The following is a 27,950-nucleotide window of genomic DNA, read 5'->3' as shown; positions in this document are numbered from 1 at the left end:
TTTTTGGGGTCACACTTGGCAGTGCTCAGGGTCACTCCTGGCTCTATGCTCAGAAATTGCTCTTGGCAGGTTCTGGGACCATATGGAATGCTGGGATTCGAACCACCAATCTTCTGCATGCAAGGCAAATGCCCTACCTCCATGCCATCTCTAGGACCCTTTTTTATTTTTAAGCAGTTTATTGATTAAGTGATTGATTGGTCTTTGGGCCACACCCAGCGATATCCAGGGGTTACTCCTGGCTCTACACTCAGAAATCGGTCCTAGCAAGCTTGGGGACCATATGGGATGCCAAGAATTGAACTGGGTCCATCCTGGGTAGGCCACATGCAAGGCAAATGCCTTACTGCTGTGCTATCTCTCTGGCTCCATTGCTCAGCTTTTCTTTGCTTGAAAACCCTCAGCTCCTGACCAGGTAAGTAGAGGAAACGGTAGTGTTGGATTACTGGTCCACCCTAATCAATATTTATGCTCCATCCTAAAATGTGACCTGGTGATGGAATTACTGAATCATTCCCCACTTGGTATTCCTTCTCTACCCTAAGGTGTGGCCTGATTCTTGCAAATAAAATTCTGGGTTTAAGAAAGGAAGAGAAATACTTACGTGGCAGGGAAGATACCATGATCATGAAGGTGGTTTCCCCAAGGCGAGGCTCACCCATTGTACTTCCTGGTGTGGTGACCCCTGCCATTTCCCCAAATGTGGGAAACTCTACTGAATAATAAAAAAGAAAAAAGAAAGAAAGAGAAGGGGCCAGAGAGATAGCATGGAGTTAGGGCATTTGCCTTGCATGCAGAAAGATGTTGGTTTGAATCCCGGCATCCCATATGATCCCCTGAGCCTGCCAGGAGTGATTTCTGAGAGTAGAGCCAGAAGTAACCCCTGAGCATAGCCGGGTGTGACCCCCCCCCAAAAAAAAAAACAAAAACAAAAACAAAAGAAAGGAAGAGGCTCATTCCTCCGACCTCCCACTAAGCTTTCCTTCGTAGGAGCAGAAGGCTTGTGTGGTGGGATTCCTGGCTTTAGTGTTGGAATTTCTGGACCCATTCTTACACCTTTTCAATATGTGGATTATTTCCTGCATAGATGTTTGCTTCCAGATCCATGTCTTGCCAGATCCTAGTTATGGAGCCTGGGGTTCCATTTATAGCAGAGCCCAGAAAAAGCTTGTGTGGGGCCAGAGGGATATAGCACAGTGGTAGGGTGTTTGCCTTGCATGCAGTCGAACCAGGAGGGACCCTTTTTGATTCCCAGTGTCCCATATGGTCCCCCAAGCCAGAATCGATTTTCTGAGTGCATAGCCAGGAGTAACACCTGTGTATCACTGGTGTGACCCAAAAACAAAAACAAAAAGACTTGATCCTGACACTGCACAGTCCCCAAGTTGAGCAAGTCATGCATGGGGGAGGGGGCAGGGGATGTTGTATTAAATATTAATCATATAGTCCTTGATGTGGCATGGAGTTGGATGGATGGTGCCTGTAGCCCCTCCGGCCTAATGGATCTGGGTGATGGCGAGGAAATGACCCACAGCCAGTCAGTAGATTTCAGGAGACATGAAGCTTTATTAAGGCCCTAACCACCATGGGCGTGCGTATCTCACATATCTTCTAAGCTAAACAGCCTCTCTATACCCAACGTGTGTCTCACATCCTCCTCCTAGGTCTTCTTGCTGATCCTCTGTCACTGAATCTCTCTTCCTTCTACCCCTCAGGCAACCCCTTAAGTCACCAACCAAACTCCTCCCAGCTGTGGGCTGCTCTGACTATCAGGTAAGATTAGCATTTTGCTTTGGGAGGGGTAACAGGAGAGTTCAAGAATCCATGAGAAAATCCTAAACTTCTTCCAAGGCTCCCCAGAGTAGATTCTGTAACAAGACAAGAAAAGAAAGCCACATAAGATTTGTGCCTTGGGCCGGAGAGATAGCATGGAGGTAAGGTGTTTGCCTGCCAGGAGCGATTTCTGAGTGTAGAGCCAGGAGTAACCCCTGAGCACTGCCGGATGTGACCCAAAAACAAAAAACAAACAAAAAAAAAAATTGAGCGTTAGTGCTGCAAGGACCGAGCACAAGCATTAAAAGTGCTGACATAGTTGGCCAGTATCTCGCATTGAGATTTCTCTCTTATTGCAGTAACTGTGGAAACCACCCCTGACCCTTTCTCTCAAGGAGGGCTCTTCGGGGGCAGGTGAGAACACAAGAATTTCAGCACCTGATGTTTGAAGTTTTGGGTCTATCAGGCGCAGCTACTATCCAGTTGGCTCAGTTGGCTCAGATGACAGATCCTTTGGTGTTTCTCTGCACCTTTCCTGTCTCAGAGCTTCTGTCTTGGCCAGCTATGGTCCTGGCCACCTAGATATCATCCAGGGACTTGTCACTGCTTTTTGTTGTGCTCAATTTGCTGTGCTCAGTGTCCCAGTCTGGTCCATCATTTGCTTTTCAACACATCAAGAAACAAGCTTGCCATACAAGACAAGTCCATCTCAAAGAAAACGTCCTTTCCTCTTCCAGAAATTCCCAATGTTTCAAGAGCTAAATTTCAGCTATACTTTAATGAGGATTTTATCAGTGATAGCAATATATGTAGAATTCTAGGATCATCTACCATACCTAAATAAACAAATAAATACCTAAATAAACATATATACCTAAAAATACATACATACATAAATCATGTATCTAAATAAAAAGGTGGGTTTTTAATTTTTGTTTTTGGGCCATACCCTGTATACTCAGGGGTTACTTCTGACTGTGCTCAGAAATCACTCCTGGCAGACTCAGGGAACCATATAGGATGCTAGAGATTGAACTTGGGTTGACCAGGTGTAAGGCAAGCACCCTCCCCGCTGTACTATTTTTATGGCCCTAAAATAATTTTTTTAACTACAAAAACTATACAGAGAGAAGAAACTTGCCTAACTGATAATCTGAATATTGATCAGATTACGCTTATTTTTGCCTTGGTTTGTTTTTGAAACACAACCAGTAGTGCTCAGGGGTTACTCTTGGCTCTGCATTCAGGGGTCATTCCTGGTGGTGCTTGGGGGTACCCTATGAAATGGGGATTAACCACATGAAAGGTAAACACCCTCCCTGCTGTGCTATCACTTGCCCCACCCCCACCCCCAAGTGTTGGGCTTCCTTGCTAAGCACTTCAAGTAAAAAACTCTAAATTCAGGGATGGAGTGATTGCACAATGATAGGGCATTTGCTTTGCACGAAGCCCACCAGGGTCGAACCTGGGTTTGATCCCTGGTATCCCTTATGGGGGACCCAGAGCCTGCCAGGAGCGATTTCTGAGCACAGAGCCAGGAGTAACCACTAAGGGCCACTGGGTATAGCCAAAAAAAACTAACTCCCCCCTCAAAAAAAAAAAAAAAAAAAAAGAAAGAAAAAAAAAGAAAACCCTAAATTCAACCAAATTCAACCATCTTCCCCTTCGCTTTCCAAGAACCTGATTCTCAAAGCTCCTTTCTGGAAACCTCTCAACCCTCAAGGACCTTTACTATATGCAGGAAGGATCCATGAGCCACTCTGATAAAGACCCTCTTTCCCTGGAACCCCAGAAATCAGGAATAACCAGTGTTAGAGTCTTAGGTTTTCAACCTATTCAGGAAATTTCTTCTTTGCATGTGCTTGTCCCATCCAAGTGGAAAGCACCTCTGGATTGGCCCCCACTCCTACCTGTTCTCCACCCATGGGGGTGGTTCTGCTCTTCTCTATAAAGATCTTAGGGCAGAGAGACTTCTTCCGGTTTTGGCCCCAACTACCCACAGCTTGCCTGTTTGCCTGCCGGTACCTTTTGCCTGTTTGCAGACAGCTTGTGGTGGAAATTCCTGAACCTATTTTATCTTCCTAACCTGTGTGGATTCTTTCCTGTGTAGGCATCTGCTTCCAGACTCACATGCTCCAATCCCTCCGTAACTGGGGCATGAGGCATCCTCTACAAACCGGCCCTAAAGGTGTCTGAGTGTGTGAGACACTCGAGTCCTGAGCAGGAAAGAATGTATGTCCAGGGAGCAGCTTCCTTCCGGCCAGTGCTCTTGGGGGCTTCAGCTTGTGGCAGCATCTGAGAGGAATGGCTCGGTCTTGCCCCCTCATTTAGTTGCAGAAATGCTGGGACCACCCAACTCCCTGTGCTGAAGCCAGCATGGACACTGATCAAATGTCTCCCGCATGATAAATTCCTCCCATCTTTATTTGCCCATTTTATACTCTAGCTACCCTGTTCTGGGAGTTTCAGGGGTCTTTAGAAAGGAGACTTCTTTCTCAGTCCTGGCACCTCTGCCCACCACTGTGCATGCCAGTCATACTTAGCTCACTTGCTCTCGGGCAGCCAGAGAATTTGATTCTGTGCACGTACATGCCCAAGAAGGCCAAAAAGTGACTTACAAATTTTCCGGGCTTTGTGACTGATATTTAAAATTCCACTAACTCTGCAGGATAGGAATTTAATTATTTGTTCAACAAACTGACGCATAAAATTCCAAGACATTAATAGCTAATGAGGCCTAACTGCACAAAAAGCTGTTGTCAAAAAAGCCAGGGAGCTCAACTAGGTCAGGAAACACGTGCCATCTTGTCTGTCCTTTGAAAATTCAATTGGGAGCCATCGTCTCTGCTTGCAGAAATGATCATGAGAATCTGAAGGCTGGTAATTAAGCTGGTTTGACCCAGCTTAGCAGACCCTGAGCAAACCCTTCTCCTAGGGGAGAGGAAGGGGCCACTGGGACTTGGGAGATGGAAGTTCAATTCCTACCTACTCTCTTTGCAAGAGGAGAGATGCCATTGCGGAATCTAGTGTCTTAAGAACAACTTAGGCAGCAACTTCAACAAATGTTCAGCACAGGGAAGCAGGAATCCCAATGTGATATTTGCCCAAGGGGACTGCGGAAAGTGTATTACCATCCTCAGGGAAAGCCTGAGAAAGAAAACGAAAACGACTTCTGCAGACACAGATCTTGAATGTTCATTACACAAAAGCAGTATTGCCCAGAACCACTATAATTTTCCCCTCCTTTTAAATATATGTGCCTTCCAAATAACCAACTATGGAAACACAGAGTACTGGCTTCTGAAACTGAAAAATAAAGACTTTTTTTTTTGGGGGGGGGGGAGAGTGGGCTTCTAAACAATGTTAACATGAAACACACATTATAAAATTGACAAAGCATTGGAAACCTGAATTATGGCAAAAAGTGATCAAATGTTGGTTTCTAAAGCCAGATCTAAAACCAATGAGAACGCTGCTGGACGCCACTTCTGTTCGTGTGTTGGAAACTGGGTTTTCCTCCCGGAAGCCAAGATGTCTCCTCAGCCCTGCCCTTGTCAGCCTGCACCCTCACTCCAGAGCTAAAGAGAGAGCTGAGGAGGCATGAGGCGCTTACAGACCAGGTTTGGTCTCCTGAAGCCACCAAAAGAATCTGAGAGATGTCCAGGGGCCCCGCCACAAATACAGCTCTTGATGAAGAATGCCAGGGTTCTAGGTCTGCAGAACTGAGGGTACTGAAGGGGACAAGGTGGCAGGAGGCGCCTTAGGGCTCCCAGCACTCGGACCACAAAAACTCCCGACCTGGGCTGGAGCTGTACATAGTACAGGGCACTTGCCTTTGTATGGCCAACCTCGGTTCAATCTCCAGCACTACATATGGTCCACTCCAGAAACTTTAAGAGTCAGCCGTGAGCACAGAGCCAGGAGAGAGCCTTGAGCAGAGCCAGGAGTTAGCCCTGAGCAGAGAGTCTGGAATGAGCCCTGAGCACAGAACCAGGAGTAATCCCTGAGCACATAGCCAGGAATGAGCCCTGAGCACAGAGCCTGGAGTAAACCCTGAGCTCAGAACCAGGAGTAAACCCTGAGCTCAGAACCAGGAAATCCTGGAGCATAGAGCCAGGAGTCAGCCCTGATCACCACAGGAGTGACTCCCAAGCAAAAAGCAAACAAAAAAGCCCATAAAGGGGATGCCCCAAGAATAAGGTCCTGAGTGAGGTCCTTATTTTTAATTCACCAATTTTTGTACTGTGTAGGATTTAAAAAAAAAAAAAAAAAAAGACCCCCCGTCCTTCCATTGCAAAACATTGTAAATATAAAACAATGATCAGGGTTAGGTTCGGGTGTGTAAAAGGTAATCAGGAAGGAAAGTAAAATCAGAAAGGGTGCTCAGTCAATCCACGCGGCTCCGTCCATCGCTTGCATTTGACTTGTCACCGAGCCAGAGACACAGAAGCTGCTTGATTGAGTTAAAAGGTTCAGGACCAAGAGCTCCTGGCACCTTTTGCAGTCCTTCAACCCGGGAGCACTCTTGTGCGCGTGCGCAGTTGGCCCTTTGCGGAAGGAAGAGGCGGTCAAAGAGACTCCGGGCTGGGTCTGCCCAACTCGGGGCCGCCTGCGCTCAGACAAACACCGCGCGCGCGCGCCTCTTGCGTCCGCCCGCGCCCGCCGAGGCCACGCCCCGAAACGCCCCCGAAGCCTTCTCATTGGCCGGCCGTCGCGGCCCGCCCAATCACAGCACTGAGCGCCAAGTTTGAATCCCCGTTTGGATTTGAATCGCGACGCGGCGGAGACGGATCGGGACGCGCGGCCGTCAACGCGGCGCTCGTCGGGGTCGGGGTCGGGGCCGGGGTCGGGGCGATCGGGGACGCTGCGGGCTGGGGCCAGCCGGCCTCTGGGACTGCGGGAGGCGGGCGATCGTGAGCACTGCCCCGACTTGGACCGGGGGACCGTCCCGGGCGTTCTGGGTGAGCGGCGGGTCGGGCCTGGGTGGGCCGGGGCTCTGCTTGGAACTCCGCGAGGGGGGTCCCGGGGGTCCAACCCGGGAGCCAGGCCTGCCCTGGAGGGTGTCTCGGAGCTCTGGACTCCGGGGCACTTGTGCTGGGCCGCAGCTGATGGGCACCTCGTTGCTTCTTTGCTCTCCAAACGCGCCTCTCCAAGGCGCACCTTTTACGCATTCATTTCTTTTTTGGTCTTTGGTTTTTGGGCCACACCCGGCGGTGCTCAGGGGTTCCTCCTGGCTGTCTGCTGAGAAATAGCTCCTGGCAGGCCCTGGGGACCCTATGGGACACCGGGATTCGAACCAACCACCTTTGGTGCTGGATCTACTGCTTGCAAGGCAAAGGCCGCTGTGCTATCTCTCCGGGCCCACACATTCATTTCTGCTTTTTGATTTTGTTCCAGAGGATTGTGCCTTTGGATGCCTTCGCCCCCCACCCCCTGCTAGGATCCCGCGGGGTCTTGTTTGGAAATGGGGCCCACGGGGCACCTGGTCACCATCAAGAGGAGCGGGGTGGACGGAGCCCACTTCCCGCTGAGCCTCAGCACCTGCTGGTTTGGGCGGTGAGTGCCACGAACGGGCCCTGGGCTGGAAGGTTGGAAAGGCCATTGTTGTCTATCGCTTGTTGATTTAAAGTGGTGAGTCCCTTCCTGGATAACCCTTGGAAGCCTGACTTCTTCTTCTCCCTCTGGGTCTGACTTGATTGATGGTGGGTGGTGTTGAGGAGGAAATAGAAGTTGGTTGGTTTGATGAAATGCGTTTGGCTGCTGTGTTTGGCTAGAAGAGGAAAGTAGGAGGCTCAGTCCTGAGTTTAGGAGGCTGAGGGGCTCAGAAAATTGGGGAGTGGGGGCGGCCTCTCCTGATGCTTTTGGAAAAGAATGTTTTCTTTTCCCTCCTTCCTGCTCCCATGCTGTAGGTAGTGCTCCTTACCCAGGCTGTGTTGTGCAACTTATTTTCTTTTAATTAAAATAATTGCGTTGTGGGGGAGGGAGTTTGGGCCACAGTTGGCTCTGGGTTCTGGGCTCACTCCTGGCTTCTGCTTGGGCCTCACTTTTGTTGATCAAACTCCAGCCACCTGCAAGGCCAGAGCCTTATCCTAAACTGTCTGGCCCTCCAAGACCAGTCCTAGGTCTGACTACTGTGACATCCCCACCTAAGTTCTTCCCCCTTCCTGGTGGAACTACACCCTTTATGCTTTCTACCTTCCTTTTCTTTAGTTTTGTTTTGGGGCCACATCCATTACTCCTAGCTCTGCGCTCAGAAATCGCTACTGGCAGGCTCGGGGAACCATATGGAGTGCAGGGAATCGAACCCAGGTCCGTCCTGGGTTGGCCACATGCAAGGCAAATGCCCGCTGCTGGATTACTATCTTCCCATCCCCATCTACCTTCCTATTTTGATGTTGGGGTCCTCCTGCTTCTGGTGGTACTTAACTACTCGACTGAGCTGGCAAAGGTTTCTGGAAACCACAGTTCTCTGGTTCTCTCCTGGGTAGGCCGCAGCCACCCCTTGGCCTTTCTCCCCTGTCTGGAATGGAGCCCTGGTGCCATGGTGTGGGTGTTGAAGTCCTCGGGGCTCCTGAAAGTAGGTTTGGGAGCTGAGAACCCCACGTGGGGCCTGGACAGGAAATGTCTCAGTCCCTGAGGTTTTTCTGAGTAAAGGAGTTTGTGGGGGGGTTCAAGCTGGCTCAAGCTGGGGGAATGGATGTGGACCACAAGCTCCAGCCCAGGGCCCTGGACTGGCCAACCTGCTCTGAGCTGTCCGCCTAGAGCTTCCTGGGCAAGACAAGTTGAGCCTACAGACTTTGGGGCTGCCTGAGGCCCAGCATTTCCTTCTGGGGGTGCTGAGGCTTTTGTGCAGTGAGTGAGGGAGTGCTTACTCTGATCACAGGCACCACCAGGGCACTGCTGTGGGAGTCCACAGGATTTGGCAGGTGTGGTTGTTGCCTGTGGGATGTGATGACTGATGTGTGCGCGCGCCTGTGTGTGTGTGTGTGTGTGTGTGTGTGTGTGTGTGTGTGTGTCTACCATGCATGGCTTTATGGTCTGGGGGCATTCTGCTGTAGTTCTATATGTGTGTTGTTTCTGCTGTGTGGTTTTATGTTTCTGCGCGCGCGCATGTGTGTGTGTCTGTTTCTACCATGCATGGCTTCCTGGTCTGGGGGCGTTCTGTGTGGTTCTATATGAGTGTTGTTTCTGCTGTGTGGTTTTGTGTGTTTCTGCTCTGCATGCCCACATGTGTGTGACTCATTGTGCTTTCCCCTGATCTGGGTGCCCACGGAACCCTTCTACTCTCTTTGTATACAGAGATACTGAGGCAGAACAGAGCTGACCGCAGCACTGTTGGGGGGTGGGATGGTTGTGAAACTTGGTGACTGCAACTAAATGCAAGGGAGGGGAAGGCAGAGCATTAAAAATAGCCACTGTTGGGGCCAGAGAGATAGCATGGAGGTAAGGCGTTTGCCTTGCATTCAGAAGGTCCATGGTTCAAATCCCGACATCCCATATGGTCCCCTGAGCCTGCCAGGGGCGATTTTTGAGTATCGAGCCAGGAGTAAGCCCTGAGTGCTGCCGGGTGTGACCCAAAACCAAACCAAAACAAAACAAAAATAACCACTGTATGAAAAGTTGGTAAGGAAAGGGCCTTTCCTTTGAATTGTGTAAGCCCAGACATTTTAGTAGGCCTTTTTTTTCTTTATTTTAAAAAATATATTTCTTGTAATTAGGGAAAAACTGTAATTTTAGTGATACTTGAGAAAGACAAAGGATGGTATTATAATTGGTTAGATATGTTAAAGAGGGAAGGCTATACTTTCAGGGCTTCTCAGGGTAAAAGGCATGAGTTAGTAAGTACAAGAGCTACAGTAAAACTATCTTAACAAAAACACCCCCAAAAAAAGAAATATTTTCTTTTTTTTTTCTTGACGCTGTGCATCACTGGCTTATTTCTCTTTTTTTCTTTTTTAATTAAAAAATTTCCATCACCAATGTCCCAAGTGTCCCTTCTTCCCACCCCACCCCGGCCTGTGTTCTAGACAGGCTTTCTACTTCCCTCACTCATTCACATTGTTATGACAGTTCTCAGTGTAATTATTTCTCTAACTGCACTCATCGCTCTTTGTGGTGGGCTTCATGTCGTGAGCTGGACCTTTCAGCCTTTCTCTCTTTTGATTCTGAGAACTATTGCAAAAATGTCTTTTATTTTTCTTAAAACCCATAGATGAGTGACACTGTTCTGTGTCTATCTCTCTCCCTCTGACTTATTTCACTCAGCATAATAGATTCCATATACATCCATGTATAGGAAAATTTCATGACTTCATCTCTTCTGAAGGCTGCATAATATTCCATTGTATATATGTACCACAGTTTCTTTAGCCCTTCATCTATTGAGGGGCATCTAGGTTGTTTCCAGAAACTGGCTATTGTGAACAGTGCTGCAATGAATATAGGTGTGAGGTAGGGCTTTTTGAATTGAATTTTTGTGTTCCTAGGGTATATCCCTAGGAGTGGTCTAGCTGGATCATATGAGAGCTCAATTTCCAATTTTTGGAGGAATCTCCATATCGATTTCCATAAAGGTTGGACTAGACGGCATTCCCACCAGCAGTGGATAAGAGTTCCTTTCTCTCCACATCCCCGTCAGAAATGCTTGTTCTCATTCTTTGTGATGTGCGCCAATCTCTGTGACGTGAGATGGTACCTCATAGTTGTTTTGATTTGCATCTCCCTGATGATCAGTGATGTGGAACATTTTTTCATGTGCCTTTTAGCCATTTTTATTTTTTTTGTCAATGTGTCCATTTCTTCTCTCCATTTTTTGATGGGTTTAGATGTTTTTTTCTTGTAAAGTTCTGTCAGTGCCTTGTATATTTTGGATAATAGCCCCTTATCTGATGGGTATTGGATGAATAGTTTCTCCACTTAGTGGGTGACTCTTGTATTCTGGACACTGTTTCCTTTGAGGTGCAGAAGCTTCTCAACTTCATATAATCCCATCTGTTTATTTCTGCTTCCATTTGTTTGGAGAGTGCTGTTTTCTCTTTAAAGATAGCCCTTTGGGGCCGGTGAGGTGGCGCTAGAGGTAAGGTGTCTGCCTTGTGAACGCTAGCCAAGGAAAGACCATGGTTCGATCTCCCCGAGTCCCATAAGTTCCCCCCAAGCCAGGGGCAATTTCTGAGCTCTTAGCCAGGAGTAACCCCTGAGCATCAAACGGGTGTGGCCCCCAAAACAAAAAAAAAGATAGCTCTTTGTTTTTTTAAGTCTAGAATTCATTTGTAACTTTTTCAATCCTCCTGAAGGTTTAAAACACTTGCTTATTGGGGGCCAAGCTGTGGCGCAAGTGCTCTGCCTTGCGAGATAGCCTACGACAGACCGAGGTTCGATATCCCGGCATCCCATACATTTGGTCCCCCAAGCCGGGAGCGATTTCTGAGTGCATAGCCAGGAGTAACCCCTGAGCATCACCGGATTTGGCCGGAAACCCCCCCCCCCCAATTAAAATACTTGCTTATACAACCCCTGCAAAAAATCTTTTGCAAAACAAGGTTATTTGCAGGACCAGTTTTTTGTATGGTTTGTTTAGTGAGTTTTTGGGCCACACCCCGCAGTGCTGGCTCTGAGCTCAGAAATCACTCCTGGCAGGCTCGGGGGACCCTATGGGATGCTGAGGATTGAACCCGGTGGACCATAAGCAAGGCAAATGCCCTTCCCGCTGTCCTGCCCCAGTGTTTTATTTTTTTTGTTTGTTTTTGTTAATGTCATTCCACATTGAACAATCAATTGCCCAGTTGTTTCTTGTGATGCATCAACGTGCTGATTCTGTATTGCACAAATCTCAAACTTTGGAATTCTTCTGCACAAAGGGGCATCGAATGTGATATCCGCATCCAGCTGCCCGTGGTGTCGAAACAGCACTGCAAGATCGAGGTCAGCCAGCAGAAGGTGAGGCCATTCAGCTCTGTCCTATCCCATCACAGCGTCTCTTCTTATCCATCCTGACTTCTGTCTCTTTGTCTGTCTGCCCACAGGCCACGCTGATCAACTTCAGCTCCTCAAACCCCACGCTGCTCAATGGGGTGGCTATTGAGCACCCTGTCCTTTTGCAACATGGGGACATGATCACCATTGTGGACCGCTCTTTCAGGTGAGGCGAACTTCAGGTGCTCGTTTGGGCCCCCAATTCTCAACCTAGCCCTGTAGGCTGGTTGTGAGTGACCTGGGGAGGGTACAGAGAGGAGATCTGTGCCCATTGGGTTGAAATGGGACATTCTCCGGGGTCACCCAGGTATGAAGACGCCAGTCACCAGGATGGGAGCAGCTCGACTACGCGCGAAGGACGTAGCTGCCCAGAGGTGCCGGGTGATGGGGCTGAGGGCGCCATTTCTTGGGGGGGGGGCCTTTCTGGGTGCAGAAGGGAGTCAGGCTGAGAGTTTACTTAGCTGAGTGGAGATGCCAGGGTAGGGACCAAAGGTGCTTAATGTGGGTGATGATGATGGTCTTTGAACCATACCTGACAGTGCTCAGACAGACTCTTGACTCTGTGCTCAGGAATCATTCCCAGCAGGGTGCTAGGCATCAAATTTGGGTGGGCAAGCTCTTTTCCTACTGGCGCCACCAGGCTCTCTCTGGCCCTCTCGGTCCCTGAAGGTCTCAGAGGATGGTTTGATCTGGGACTTCTAGGTTGTGACTCATCTAAATCTTGTACTTTCTTTTCCCAGGAGTCCCTGCGCCGACTGTCAGCATCTAGATCCAGCTTGGGCCTTGGTAAGTTCTGCTGGTATTTGTCCTGGGCTTCTGGCAAATAAGGCACAATGAGGGAACCTTCTAGAAGTTGGGATGGTTGTGGGTTGTTCACAAGGAGCATGGTGGTGGACATGCAGGTACCGTGGGAAACACCAGGCGCAACCTTCAGGTGTGGTCTTGCTCAGAGGTGCCTGAATCTGGGTCCCTTAGATGTTCCATGGGCCTCTTGAGTTTAGGCCTTGACTATGGTCAATGTGGCTGTGAAAATTCGTCCCAGTACTGCTGTTACATATATCTTAGACCTTAATATGCAGCTTTGAAAACTAGATTATAATATTTGCCTCATGGAACACTATATGGGGGGTGGTTCCCCTCAGTATGTTTGGGAATCTGGGCAGTGCTTGGGATCGAACCTGTGTCTCCTTAGAGCAGGGTCCTACAAAGCTTCACCCCAGCCCAGAGCCATGGAGAAAACACCAAACTGTATTTCTTATTCCCTAACTCAATGCCCAGATGGGACAGTTCCAGAGCCCAAAGGCCGCCCTGGGGGCCCTGAAGAGAAGGTTCTGGAACATGAGACGAGCTCCAGAGGTGCTGCCCGCAGGAGCCTGGAACGTGGCACTGGCAGAAGAACAACAGACGGGATTCAGGCCTTGGAGCCGGGCAGGGCCCCAGCAGCTGGGACATGGCCCAGGACCCTGCGCCCCGAGAAGGGCCGCACCAGCCTATCTCCTTCCCAGCAGCTCTACAAGTCCATGAAGGAGGATCTGGATGCCAGAGCAGAGAAGGAAAATGTCCCCCAGGGGCCCCAGCAGAAGTCGGGCACCCAGAAGCTTCAGGGCAAACCCCCTACCCCAGTCTCTGGAGGATCCCGGCGGAAATCTTCCATGGGGGGTGTCCACCTGCAGGCAACACCCCTGCCCGGGGAGCAGACCCTAACCCCAAAGGAGCAGCAGAGCCCCCGTGGGCACCCCATCAGTTACAGCTGTTCACGGCCAGGCACCCCCAATGCTAAACATCCTGGACAGCCAGCAGCATCACCCCAGACTGCCTCCCGGAAGCGGCAGCGGCACAGCGAAGACCTGGGCAGCGATGGAGGACGGGGATCTCCGGGGAGAGGCCAGACCCCCACAAAGACCCAGCATGCCTGTCCCAGAGACACACCTGAAAAGCCACTTTCCAAGAAGCGACGAAGGCTGAGTGCCACCGACATCCTGGCTCCAGACACAGCAACACAGAATCCCTCAGTCCTGGCCCCTCTTTTCATGCAGGGCTTTGGAGATACCCCGCAAGCCCCCTGCACCTTGCCCGAGAAAGCAGCTGTGGCAGCAGGACAGGGTTCCCCTGGCTTGGGCTCCGTGGGTGTGAGTAGCTGCAATCATCTAGCCAGTAAGTTTTCTAGGGGAAGGTTTCCTCCTCGGGGCAGGGGCAGATCACCGGAAAGACTTGGGGGGTCCTGACTTCTCAGGCATGGACCCATGGAGGATTGGCACAAAGGATTGGCTGGGAAGTGCACGTTTGGGGGTTGGAGCTTATTGGGGTCTCCTTGTGACCGTCTAGAGGCAGCAGTTCTGGGCGGGGGAGGGTCTTTGGGCTCTCCCAGGAGAATCAAAGCAAGTCCCAACTTCCTATCCATCCTAAGTCCCTCAGGATGACCTTCATCTCTAGTTTCTAAAAATTTGTCCCAAGCTCAGTCCAGGAGGTGCTTTGACTTTTTGTTTTTGGCTGCATCGAACAGTGTTCAGGTTTCCTCTGGCTCTGTGCTCAGGGATCACTCCTGGCAGTGCTCGGGAACCTTATTGGTTCAAACGTGTGTCACCACATTTAAGGCAAGTGCCCTCCCTGCTACACTATCACTCTGGCACCTTTTCTATTTTTACTTTTTTATTTTTGGTTTTTGGGTCACACCTGGCAGCACTCAGTGGTCACTCCTGGCGCTACACTCAGAAATCCTTTCTGGCAGGCTCAGAGGACCATATAGGATGCCGGGATTAGAACCACCATCCTTCTGCATGTTAGGCAAACACCTTACCTTCATGCTCTCTCTCCGGCCCCTGCTTTTTTTTTGTTTGAGAGGAATTCAGACCCAGCATTGATCTGGCTTTTTGCTTAAGAATCACTGGGCAGTGCTCAGTGGGACTCTATAGGTTTCTGAGAATCAAACCTGGGTCAGCTGTGTGCTAGGCAAGTGCCTTCCCGCTGTCCTATCGCTCTGACCCCTCTTAAAGCACTGTTACTTCTTAACTCATCAGAGACCCTAGCAGGGAATCCTGGCCAGTGCTTGGGTCCTGCAGTGCTAGAGAAGGACCACCAAGACTGGGATGGAACCAGGGTCTCTGGCTTTTTAGCTCCTGTAAGGTCTCCCAGGCCTGCTCCCTGCAGTTTCTTACAAACAACGATGTCTTGGGGAGTCACCTGCCAATTCTGTTCCCTATGACTTCTGGACAGAGCCCCTGCTGGCGGTTCTGTAGGTTGGTGTGCCTGGGGAACAGGTTAGCCTGTGGTCACCATCTGTGAGGTGGGGACTGACTAACCCAGGCCAAATGTGGCCTTGGGACAGGCTCAGTCCCGGCCCCTCTGCCATACCTGCCTATCCTGGGGGTCTACGTGCTTCTCTAAGACAGTGGGGTATGCAGTTCAGATGGAGCCAGTGATGGGGTGTCTCCTAGGACCCCTGAGGAGCTGAAGGCTTGGCCAGGTCCTCTCCCCTTCCCTGTCTGTAGAGCCTCTCGTGGTCCTCACAGACGCAAGGTGGCCTCTGAGGTGGCGTCAGTCCTTGATTTCCTCCACACCCTCCTTCCAGAGTGGACAGTGGAGGAACCAGGCAAGCGCCGGCGGGTGTCATTTGGGGGTCGTCTTAGACCGGAGCTGTTTGATGAGAACTTGCCCCCCAACACACCTCTGAAACGAGGAGAAACTCCGAAGCGGAGACAGTCGGCCACGCCTGCTGTGTTGAAGAAGATCATCAAGGTGGGTAGCCCCTTCCCAGGATTTTGTTCAGCTGGCAGGTCACATCTGCAGCCTAACCCCTGACCCCTCACCTGCCAGTTGGGGCCCTGCTCCCTATCCAGAGAGAGAGGCACATAGTGGCCCCTCAGTGCCCCTCATTTCTTGGAGCTGCTTAGGGTCCTAGTCTGAGCTCGCCCCATATTCCAAGGATCTAGCCTCAGCTGGGGTTTTCTGATTAGAATCCAGGCCTCTGGGGCTGGAATGATAGCACAGTGGTAGGGCATTTGTCTTGCATGTTACAGACCTGGGATGGTTTGATCCTCTGCATCCCATATGGTACCCCTGGCCTGCCAGGAGCGATTTCTGAGCACAGAGACAGGAGTAAACCCTGAGTGCTGCTGCATGTGGCCCAAAAACCTTAAAAGAAAGAATCCGGGCCTTTATCTTCCCACTGACACACTCTTGCTTGTTCGCTTTTCTGTCTCTTCATTAAAGAGGGGTCGCTTCTACAGCAACCGAATGGCACAATCCTCCATGATGTTTCTTTTGTCATATTCCCCCTTTGCCTACGGGGGAAAGACACCATAAGCTCGCAGCTTGAGTTCTTGGGCACAAGCTCAGGGTGGCCGTGGGGGTGAAGCCTTGAGTGGTTTTGAACCATGGTTAGTTGGGCTGTGTACCTGGGTCCCCGCATTTTGTCTGGGGTGTACTAGGGAGTATCTCACATAGGTCTGCACCAGGGAGTCCCGACCTACAAAGTGAACTCTGCTCCACGCAGACAATGCCTGGGACAGTGCCTGGGGCCCAGCTTTCGTCTCATGCTTGTAAGCCTATCATTGCTACCCTGAACTCAGCTTTCCCCCACACTTGCTCACTCTGCAGGGACAACCTCAAACTTTCCCCGGGCCCGAAGCTGCGTCTTCGGATGTGTTGGCCACGCCTCCCACTGCCAGTTCCGGGCAATCTTCTCCATCTGCCCTGCGCTCCAGTCGCCGCTCGACCACTGGCACTCCCCGGCAGAGTGCGGGCAACACGCCTGGGAGGACATCGAGGCGCAGATCGTCCACAGGGCGCGGCCAGCAGAACCTCCTTCATCTGATTTACTCCAAGAGGAGAAGCGGGGCGTCAGGGGCCAACCTGATGGGTGAGCAGTGTGGCCTTACTGGGCTCCGAGGGGCTCTGGTGGGCACATGGGGCCTGCAGCACTCACGCACTGTGTTTTCCTCATGCCAGTGGCCAAGTCGTGGGCGGACGTGGTGAAACTGGGTGCCAAGCCCACACAAGCCAGAGTGGCCAGGCGCACTGCCCCCACACAGCCGCAGAGAAAACGGAAAAGGATCCAGAACACACCCAAGGTGAGTCCCGCCAGGAGCTGGGGGTGGCCCTGAGTGCTCAGACCCTGCTTCATGCTCCTGGGCTTTGTTTTGTTTTGTTTTGTTTTTGCAGAAGCCAGTTGAAGCCCCCCATCCCTTCAGCACGGGCCACGCCAACTCACCCTGCACCATCACTGTGGGCCGGGCCCAGCTGCAGAAGCTGAGGGTGCCCGCCCGGCCTCACCGGATATTTGACCACCTGGTGCTCGGCCACAAGGCTGGTTTGCCTGAAGACCTTTCAGGTGAGGAGGTGGTTGTGTGAACTGTGGGGGGGGGGGGGGGGGAGAAAGAGTGTGGGGACAGGAAGCCAGTGTTTCACCCAGGGGCACTTTCTAGAGGGCTCCCTGGATTTTCTGAGCGCTATTTTTGAGTCTCCGTCTTTCTTCCCAAAACAAGAAACAAAATCTTGGAGCAGAGAGAGCTAGCAAGCAAAAGTCCCCTCATTACTGCTGGCTGTGATTCCTGAGCTCAGAGCCGGAAGTCAGCCCAGAACACCACCAGGTGTGGCTTGAAAATAAATACAAAGAAAAGAAAAAAAGCTGTTTTCTGGGACTCTGGCCTTGATGCTGCTCTAGGCAGCGTTTGAAATGATTGGCAGGGGCATATTTAAAAATAAGGAGCATTTTAGGGCTGGAGCAGAATTAAAGTGGGGTAAGGTTTTGCACACAGCTAACCATAGGGTCCTGTTAGCTCACCGGGAATAATTCTTGAGCACAAAACCAGGAGTAACCCCTGAGAACTGCCATGTGTGACCCCAAGAAAGGGAGCGTTTTGTTTGGTGATTTTGTCATCGACATCGCAGATTCTCAACCATTTTAATACTTTTATTCATAATGCTTGGATGTTCCAGGTCATGCCCAGCCATGACAACCAGGCCATGTGGATGTGGGCATAGCCTCGGTCTGTGACAGGACAGGGGAGCCCTCTTCAGGGTCAGGCTGCCCTGTGTGTGGGCACCTGCCCAGGAACCTCCTTTCTCCAATGGAAATGCAGAGGCCAGCAGGGCGCAGGGCCCTGCCTGTTCGTGCCCTTTTCTTTCTTTTTTTCATTTGAGTCAGCTTTATTCCTCATGGCCATTTGGGCCACACCCGGCGGTGCTCAGGGGTTACTCCTGGCTGTCTGCTCAGAAATAGCTCCTGGCAGGCACGGGGGACCATATTGGACACCGGGATTCGAACCAACCACCTTTGGTCCTGGATCGGCTGCTTGCAAGGCAAACACAGCTGTGCTATCTCTCCGGGCCCTCTTTTTTATTTTTTAACTTAAAGAAAATGCATCACATAGTTGACCATAATACCCGTTTCTAGATAAGTGAAAGCAAAATTATTGAAAAAAGTAGAAAAGAGAAAATGGAAGAGAAGAAAATTAAGTAATAGAGAGGCTGAAGCAATGGCACAGCGGGGCAGGTGTTTGCCTTGCATGCTGCCATGTGCGTTCAATTCCAGGCATCCCTTGAGCCTGCCAGGAGTAGCCCCTGAGCTGCCACCGGGTGTGGCCCAAAAATAAGATTAAATACAGAAAGGTGCAAGCATATTTATGAAAACTTATTGTATCTCCAATGAAGTCATTGATTCAATGGCAGAAGGCTTAGTGAAGTCTTGGGAGCTATCCATTCTGTTAAATTGGGGTGTTCATACAGAGATGACAGCATCCAACAGATGAAGTTCTGCACACTGAACTGTGGATTTTAGGGTGTGTTCTCAATTGCCAGGCTTCCCGGAAGAAAGAAGATATGCTGGGAAGGTGCCCGCGCTCCCAATAGCCCTGTTGATATTAGCCCCAAAACCAGGGTACATGAAGTGTGATCAGATAGGTGTTCGTTCCCGAAGGAAATCATAGAGGGTCAGTGATGAGGCAGGGCCTTTGGGAGACGGTGATTTTGGGTGATGGTTCTGGGTAAGGGAGGCAGCAGGCTTGACTTTAGTAGGCGGGGCTTGGCCCATCCTCCTCCCCCCCACCCCCCTGAGATGACCAGCATTGTGCTGTGTGTTCCAGTGTCTCCATGATCTCACAGCTTGACTTCTGGTTTAAGAAAAGTGAGTCTGGCATTAGCCCTGTTTGAACATGGCGACTGCCTCCCCCCCCCCCTTTTTTTTTTATTACAGGGATCCCTGGCACAGCTTGTGGAAACCCACCCAGAATTTCTGGGCATGGCTGGAATTCTCTGCTGGTGTCTCTTCTCTGAATGACACAGTGGTTGCCATGCTGTTCCTCATCAACCTCTTGTCCCACAGGGCTGGCTGAGATGTTCCAGACTCCGGGAAAACCAGGGCCTCGGAGGAAGAGTGTAGGCCCCACCCGTCTATCAGAATCCAAGGTGCTGCTGGCAGGAAAGCTTTCTTCTCCCTGTTCTAAGGAAGTCCCATTGCCTGTTGCTGAGGACACAGCAGGTGGGTGCCCCTATTCCTTGTTGGGGTTTGGACTCGGTGGCTCAAGTGTGCCTTGTAGAAGAGAACCTGAGTCCAGAGTGCCCATGCATGCGTTTCTTTAGATGCTGGAGGGGACATACAGGAGCGTGGCCCCTCCTGGAGATCTCAGCCAGTGTTACCCCCTGGGTCCTAATAGGCGTCTGTGGATCAGGACTGCTTGGCCATTCTGGTGCCAAGGACGACCTGGGCCACCCTGGCAGTGCCTGTGGACCTCAGTCTACATACAGCAGTGTTTGGGGGAGGACCAGGTGGTGCTGGAAAGTGAACCGGGATGACCCCATGCAAAGCTGCCTTGACCTCTGTGCTATCTCTGGTTCACTCAGCAGTGCTTCCAGCAGCAGCTGTTGTCATGGCCCTTCTGGGTTTTGCACCCAAAGAAACAGCCAGTGAGCAACTGTGATCTCCCTGGGAGCTGCTTTCTCAGTCCTGAATTCGAGGGAGCTAAGGGTAGAGAAAAATCTCACAGGACTTATTATGACACAGATCACGCCACAGGGCATCCACACCACAGTTAGAGCTCACTGGAGAGGGGTGCCACAACTCAGTGTCCCTAGCGCTCACTCAGACAGGTCCTTGGCCAACTCCCTGGAGCCTGTCCCTCATCTCAGGAACCAAAGAACCACATGTAGCTGACGTGGGGAGGGGGAGACACTGCTTCCTATGTGGCCACTTCGGGGACCATGGTTATTCTGTCTGGTCCTGGAGGACCCCTCAGACAACCCCAGTCATTCTAAGGTTGGGCTGTAAAGTGGTCCATAGTTGGGCAAGTGGCAGAATGATTCACCGGGTTTGGAGGGAGAGACAGGAGAGCAGGGAGGGTGCTGGCCTTGCACACGGCTGAGCTCAATTTAATCTCCCCAACATCCCATAGGGTCCCCCGAGTATGGTGGGATTGAACACTGAGCACAGCCAGAAGTGAGCCCTGAGCACAGCCATATGTGTCCTCAAGAGGCTGAAGCCTACCTGAGCTTGTGTCTTCTTTTCTTTCCTTACAGTGGATGCCACCTCTCAGGCCTGTGGTGCAGAGTCTGCCAGCCCTAAACCCCTGCTCCGGCGTGGAACTGCGGAGCTCACAGATGGTACAAGGAAGACCCCACCAGGCCGCAGGTCCCAGCAGCTCCAGGAAGAACTGTGCTCAATGGCAGAGGATCAGGAGCTCACGACAGCCACTGCCCTGTTGGTCAGAGCCCCAGGACCACAGACAAGCCTGACCCCAGGGTATGGGGATGCTGAGCAGGGCCCAATCCTGCATTTAGAGCCTGAGGGCATAGCACGCAGACGCTCCCGAAGAACAGAGACACGTGAACCCAGAGATGACACCACCACCCTGGTGTCCCCACAGGAGGAGGTCAGGGGACTCAAACCCCTGTGCATGGGGCCTACAAAGGGAACAGAGAGTACTGAGCACCAGGCCTGTGGGGCCTATTGCCCGTCACCCAACACAGAGCCCAGGGACACCCCGACATACATCAACAGGAAATCCAAGACCTCATCCCAGGCCATAAGGGAGCCCCCTGCATCCAGAAGAAGCCCCCATACTTCAGCAAAGACCACCCCGACATGCAAAGGACCAATTAGTGATGTGGAAAAGGCCAGATTTCTTCTGGAGACACCAAAGCAGGATGTGGACACCAAAGACAGTCACCGAGGGAGCAGGAGGCGGTCGAGGACCCCCAAGAGAAACACCCTGAATGACCTGACGGGCTTCAAAGAGCTTTTCCAGACCCCAGAGCAAATCAAGGAACAGGGGACCGAGAGCCAGACTACACTTCTCTGCCTGTCTCCCAAATCAGAAATAGGGGACACCCCACTAAACACCAACAGGAAATCCAAGACTCCTTCCCGGACAGTTGGGGAATCCCCTACACCCAGAAGAACCTCCCATACACCGGCAAGGGCCACCCCCACATGCAAAGGACCAACTAGTGACGTAGGAAAGGTTGGATTTCTGCAGGAGACGCCAAAGCAGGACATGGATTCTGAAGACAGTGCCCAAGGGAATAGGAGGCGCCCAAAGACCCCAAGGAGAAACTCCCTGGGAGATCTGACAGGCTTCAAAGAGCTTTTCCAGACTCCAGAGCTAGCCAAGGGAAGTGAGACTCAGAGCCAGGCCACAGCTCCTTGCCTGTCTCCCAAATCAGAAAAAGAGGACACCCCGACAAATATCAAAAGGAAATCCAAGACTCCATCCCAGGATGTAGGGGAGTCACCTACAACCAAAAAAACTCCTCTTATTCCACGAAGGAGAACCCCGACATGCAAAGGACCAACTAGTGACGTAGGAAAGGTTGGATTTCTGCAGGAGACACCAAAGCAGGACATGGATTCTGAAGACAGTGCCCAAGGAAATAGGAGGCGCGCAAAGACCCCAAGGAGAAACTCCCTGGGAGACCTGACAGGCTTCAAAGAGCTTTTCCAGACTCCAGAGCTAGCTAAGGGAAGTGAGACTCAGAGCCAGGCCACAGCTCCTTGCCCGTCTCCCAAATCAGAAAAAGAGGACACCCCGACAAATATCAAAAGGAAATCCAAGACTCCATCCCAGGATGTAGGGGAGTCACCTACAACCAAAAAAACTCCTCTTATTCCACGAAGGAGAACCCCGACATGCAAAGGACCAACTAGTGACATAGGAAAGGTTGGATTTCTGCAGGAGACACCAAAGCAGGACATGGATTCTGAAGACAGTGCCCAAGGAAATAGGAGGCGCGCAAAGACCCCAAGGAGAAACTCCCTGGGAGACCTGACAGGCTTCAAAGAGCTTTTCCAGACTCCAGAGCTAGCTAAGGGAAGTGAGACTCAGAGCCAGGCCATAGCTCCTTGCCCGTCTCCCAAATCAGAAAAAGAGGACACCCCGACAAATAACAAAAGGAAATCCAAGACTCCATCCCAGGATGTAGGGGAGTCACCTACAGCCAAAAAGACTCCTCATATTTCACGTAGGAGCACCCCCACATGCAAAGGACCAACTAGTGGCACAGGAAAGGCCAACTCACTGCAGGAAACTCCAAAGCAGGCACCAGGCCCAGCTGAAGGTGGATCTGTGAAGGGCCCACGGACCCCCAAAGTCAAGATGCAGATCCCCAAGGACATGACTGGCTTCCAGGAGCTTTTCTGGACCCCAGAGCCAACCCAGGGACCAAAACCCGAGGCTAAGCCTTGCTCAGCACCCAAAGTGGAGTTGACCGGCACCTCCAGCACCAAGAGAGGATCCAAGACCCCTTCCTGGGCCATGTGGGAGACCTCTGTACCAAGAAAAACCTCTCTCACTTCAGGGAGAGTCACCCCCACACAAGGAGAGCCAGTAGTTCAGGACAGAGGGGTCACAGCACCACAGGAGGTTACAGAGCAGGATATTCGAGGGAGCAGGAGGCGGCCAGGGACCCCCAAAGTCAGGGCAAAGTCCTTGGGAAATCTGATGGACTTGAAAGAACTTTTCCAAACTCCAGAGCAAGCCAAGGGACAGAGGGTTGAGAGCCCTGCCACAGCTCCCTGCTCTTCTCTCAAAGCAGAGCCCGGGGATGCCCTAAGGAACACCAGCAGGAAATCTAAGACCCCCCTCACTCTGGGGTGGGCCACCCCTCAACACACAGGCCCAGCCAATGAGACGGGTAAGGCCAAGTTGCTGCAGGAAACACTGAAGCAGTCCCCGAGCCTAGCCAAAGGTAGATCTGCAAGGGTCCTGCGGACCCCCAGAGTCAAGGGACAGTCCATTGAGGACATGACTGGCATCCAGGAGCTTTTCTGGACCCCAGAGCCAGCCCAGGCTCCAAAGTCTGAGACCAGGCCCTGCCTAACACCGAAAGCGGAACCAACGGATACTCCCAGCATCAACCGGGTACCCACGACCCCTTCCCAGGATGGGGAGAAGACCCCTGCACCCAGAAGAAACCCCATCACTTCCAAGAGAGCCACCCCAGCATGCAAAGAACCAACTAGTGATGTGGAAAAGGTCGGATTTCTGCAGGAGACACCAAAGCAGGATGTGGATGCCAAAGACAATGCCCGAGGGAGCAGGAGGAGATCAAGGACCCCCAAGAGAAACACCCTGGATGACCTGACGGGCTTCAAAGAGCTTTTCCAGACCCCAGAGCAAGCCAAGGGACCAAAGGTCGAGAGCCAGGCCACAGCTCCCTGCCTGTCACCCAAAGCAGAGCCCAGAGATGCCCTGACGGGTAGCAGCAGGAAATCTAAGACCCTATCCCGAGGTGTGGTGGAGCCACCTGCAGCCAGGACCCCCCTCACTCTGGAGAAAGCCATCCCTGAACACACAGGCCCAGCTGGTGACGAAGCAAAGGCCAAGTTACTACAGGAAACTCAGAAGCAGGCCCTGGGGCCCGCAGACAATGCCCAAGGAAACAGGAGGCAGCCAAGGACCCCTAAAGTCAAAGCACAGCCCCTGGAAGACCTGACAGGTTTCAAAGAACTTTTCCAAACCCCAGAGCAAGCCAAGGGTTGGAGGATTGAGAGCCAAGCTACAGCTCCCTGCCCCTCTTCCAAAGCAGATCCCGGGGATGCCCTAACAGATACCAAGACCCCATCCCGGGGCACAGGGGAGCTGCCTACAGCCAGAAGAACCCCCCTCACTCTGGGGAGGGCCACCCCGAAACACACAGGCCCAGCCAGTGACATGGGCACGGTCAGATCTCTGCAGGAAACGCTGAAGCAGGCCCAGGGCCTGGTAGATGATGCCCAAGGGAGCAGGAGGCATCCTGGGACCCCTAAAGTCATGTCAGAAGATCTGGAAGATCTTACTGGTCTGAGAGAACTTTTCCAATCTCCAGAGCCAACTGTAGGACCAATCTATGCCATGGAGACTAGCTTGGAGCCCCATGAAACCCCCCAGGTTGACTCCATTCTGGCACCACGTAGAGTACGACAGCCTCGTGAACCTGCAATCCCAGGAGAGGGCCTGCCCTCTCACCCTTCCACCCAGGGCTCCCGAAGAGCCACCCGCACAGGTGGCCAGCTGGTGGGAAGAGGGAAAGGCAGTGAACCCCTGCAGAAGGGCTCAGAGGAATGCTCAGAACTCCCTGAAAGCCTGAGCAGGAGCCGGAGGCAGCTGAGAGCAGCCAGGACAGGGCTCAGGGCCTTGAGCAGCTCAGCTGAGCAGGGGGAGGGCCCCACTCCCCAGGAAGAAACACAAAGTGCAGCCCCCAAGAACAGCAGAATGGTCCGACCATCCTTACTGCCCAAGCCCGCCCAAGTGGCTACTGGCAGGACCAGGTGGCTACAGACCCCTGCAGAGCCATCAGCTTGCTCCCGACCCACTCGGGCTGCCACAAGCAGAGCCATGCGTGGAGACCAGGCTGACCCAGCAGACAGCACCTTGGACATTCAGGGATCTGCTGGGCAGAAGCTGGAGCCTGCAGAGAGTAAGACTGGGGCCAGGAGGCAGCTGCGAGCAGCCAGAGTTAAGGCTGGAGACCCAGGAACCTCAGAAAATCCAGCCGGGTTGCAAGAACTAGCCCCTCTCCGAGACGCACAGAAGTCAGACTCTACCAGTGAGCCCAGAGTCATCCACAGGTCCTCTCCTGCACCCACTGTCCCGACAACCAGCAGAACTAGGCGGCGCCAAGCCCTTACCGGGCCAGGCCCCCAAGAGAAGCTGTCTAATCACCGCCAACCCACCCAAGCTGTAGTGACTAGAACCAGGCGTGGAGAGCAGGCCAACCCAGCAGAGATCACTGGGGGACCTGCTGAGCAGAAGTTGGAGCCTGTGGAGAGTAAGACTGGGACCAGGAGGCAGCTACGAGCAGCCAGGGCTAAGGCCCAAGACTCAGGAGCTTCAGAAAATCCAGCCAAGCTGCAAGAACCGTCCCCTCTTCGGGATACAGGGGATCCAGACTCTGCCGCTGAGCCCAGAATCATCCATGGGTCGTCTCCTGCACCCACTGTCCCGACAACCAGCAGAACCAGGCGGCGCCAAGCCCCAGCTGGGCCAGACTCCCAAGAGCAGCCATCTGATCGCCGCCGACCTACCCGGGCTATAGTGAGCAAAGCCATGCGTGGAGGCCAGGCCAACCCAGCAGACAGCACTGTGGCCCCTCAGGAACCCACTGGGCAGAAGCTGGAGCCCGCAGAGAGTGAGACTGGAGGCAGGAGGCATCTGCGAGCAACCAGGGCTAAGGCCCGGGTCCTGGGAGACCCAGTAGGGCTCAAAGAGCCCTTCAACATCTCCACAGATATTGAGGTATTCAGGCCTGAGGACAGACCCTCAGAAGAGCCCCCTACTGCCACCCAGCCAGAGCCAGAACCAGTCATACCAAGCAGCAAGAGAAGGCGGCTGCGGGCACCAGTGGGCACAGAGGGCAGAGATGAAGAGCCACCTGCACCAGGCAGGGCCACCAGGGCAACAAGAGGTGCCATGAAGGTACCCAGCAACCAAGGCATTGGGGAAGATGGCTCTGATGAGCAGATGTTGGACATGGCAGGAGTGACAGGAGGCAAGAGGCAGCGGCGAGCCCAGGCCAGAGGCCCAGGAGTAGAAACGGAGGCCAGTTTGAGGGTTCGCTTCGAGCTCCCCCAACTGGCTCAGATGTCCCCTGGCATGAAGCGGCCTACTAGGACATTCAGAAGGGGCATCCAGGGCCCTCCAAAAGGCAGTGCCCAGTCGGGGCTATCTGTAAGCCCAAGGCCCCCTGTCCGGTCCCCACTCCGGGAAGGTGGCGTCACCAGGGGCAAGAGACAGCGCCCAAACACGCCTGCCCGGGCTGTGGAAGACAATAAGCCAGCGGAGAAGAGGAGGCGGACAGCCCTTGAGCCTGTGACCACTGTGAAGAGCCAGAGGGTTCGAGCCCAGAAGGGGAATCCTGCAGACCAGTCGCCCAGTGTCCAGGAGCAGGCCAAGAGCACCCCAGTTGGAGGCAAAGATGAGGTAAAGAAAAGGCTTGATTTTAGTCAGAGCAGTGCTCCCTTCTGAGACAGGCTTCCAGGGAAACAGCCTTAGAGGTATTGATAGTATATTGTCCCTGGGGAGAGAGGAAGGGTGTCCAGCAGACCCAAGTGGTCCATTCTCATACTCACGGGTGGTGCCCAGAACAGGTGAATTCAAGCCTGAATTCCAGGTGTTGCTGGGGCGGAGAACGGGGCATTTATGCAAACTGGCACAGGACGTGAGGTCTGTGCTAGAGCTGGAAGGAGGCTGAGATTGCAGCTGTGGTGCCTGAAAGTGTTAGTATCCTGTTTCCTGGTGCCTGACATCCTGTGCCTCTACTGGCACCGTCCCTCCTCACTCGGCCTTTGTTTTGTGTCTCCCTCAGCAGGGGACCCTGCACCCCAGACGCCCCATTGAAGTGGCTGCCATGCCAGAACCTGAGTCTCTGGAACCAGCAGAAAAGACAAGAGCCAAGAGGGACCGGAGGCCACTGGTGGACGCCAGTCAGGGCCCTGAGCCCCGAGGAGCAGCACCCAAGGACACCCGCATTCCAGAGAGCAGGGCAGCTCTAAGGTCTGCCAGGAGCAAAAGCACGCTTCCACCCAGAGCCGCCAAGGAGAGTCAAGATGAAGGAGACCCCAGGAAGACTGCACTCAGGCCCAGGAAAAAGCTGCTGGCCCCTGTCCCACCAGACAACGTGGACCAGGACCCCAGACCCAGAGCCACTCGGAGCACTAAAAGAGGTGACGACAATGAGAAGGCAAGTCCCGTATCTCTTTATTTATTTATTTTGGTCTTTTTTTAACCACACCCGTCGATGCTCAGGGGCTATTTCTAGCTTTGCTCAGGGCGCCTTCCTGGCATGCTCAGGGGGCCACGTGGGATGCCTGTGACCGAACTCAGGTCGAGCGCGTGCAAGGCAAGTGCACTACCTGCTGTTCTATTGTTCCGGCCCCACCGTTCCCTCTTTTAGGCCTCACTGTCCCATCTCCTCTCTGGGCCTCACTGTACTGTCCCCTTTTGGGTCTCACTGTCCTGTTCTCACTCTGGGTCTCACTGGTCCTGTCCCCTCTCCTGGGCCAGCTCACTTGTGTTTCCTTTCCAGCCAGGCAGTGCCCAGTACTGAGTGCTCAAGGCAGCTCACAGCCCCCCACTTGGGCTGGTGAAAATCGGACTGATGCCTCAGTTTCCCGCTGAATAACGCCTGCTCTCTCCTCACAGGAAAACAGCAGCGTGCAAGACAAGAAACTCTGCCTTCGAAGCATGCGGAAGCAAGCAGCGGTTTAACTGAGCTTTGAGGAGTGGGTTCAAGGGGTTGGGGGTAATCCTTAGTTTTCAAGGGTGTTTCATAGGAATCTTCTGTAAATAATGCTTTGGGGTGTTGATGGGAGAAAGGTGAACTCTATTTTTTTCTGGAGGGGGCACCCCAGCTCTGCTTGGAGCTACTTCCTGTGGTGCTCAGGGGACCACATGGTGCTGGGGACCCAGTCAAGCTGGCATATGAGCCGTTGGAGTGGCCCCTGGCTCCAAGTTAAGAATTCTCTGCTCTTACTCCAAAGTCCTTTATAAAGCCATGAGAGGTGCTTTTTCTGGGGAAATCATTAAATTGTACAGTGGGGTGGGGGTGGGGAATTAGTGGGAATGGGATATCTGGGCCCATGTTTCACCTGACTATGGAATGAAACTAAGCGTCCCAGGGGGGTCCTTGGCTCAGCGCCACATAAGCTCTCCTGGAGCCATACGTCCCCATGCTCAGGAAATGGGGGGTCTTTAGAAGGTCCCTCCACACAGGGGTCGTCTGGTTCCAGCCCTAGC

General features: G+C 52.6%; 1 protein-coding gene and 1 pseudogene across 1 annotated transcript; both read left to right on the top strand.

The window, feature by feature from the left end:
• Positions 1-596: 596 nt before the first annotated feature.
• On the top strand, positions 597-726 carry LOC125995166 (uncharacterized; annotated as a pseudogene).
• A 6,511-nt stretch (positions 727-7,237) lies between these two features.
• MKI67 (marker of proliferation Ki-67) lies at positions 7,238-27,422 on the top strand. Its single transcript, XM_049790455.1, has 14 exons — positions 7,238-7,329; positions 11,631-11,709; positions 11,796-11,911; positions 12,053-12,119; positions 12,486-12,531; positions 13,024-13,899; positions 15,314-15,480; positions 16,342-16,603; positions 16,693-16,814; positions 16,906-17,074; positions 19,067-19,222; positions 20,257-26,135; positions 26,521-26,895; positions 27,357-27,422. The coding sequence occupies exons 1-14, from the start codon at positions 7,238-7,240 to the stop codon at positions 27,420-27,422; spliced, it is 8,472 nt and encodes a 2,823-aa protein (XP_049646412.1).
• Positions 27,423-27,950: the final 528 nt, after the last annotated feature.

The sequence above is a fragment of the Suncus etruscus genome, chromosome 17 (genome assembly GCF_024139225.1).
Source record: "Suncus etruscus isolate mSunEtr1 chromosome 17, mSunEtr1.pri.cur, whole genome shotgun sequence".
In the NCBI taxonomy this organism is placed as follows: Eukaryota; Metazoa; Chordata; class Mammalia; order Eulipotyphla; family Soricidae; genus Suncus; species Suncus etruscus.
The sequence above is the reverse complement of the archived record's forward strand: the minus strand, read 5'-3'. Positions and strand labels throughout refer to the sequence as shown.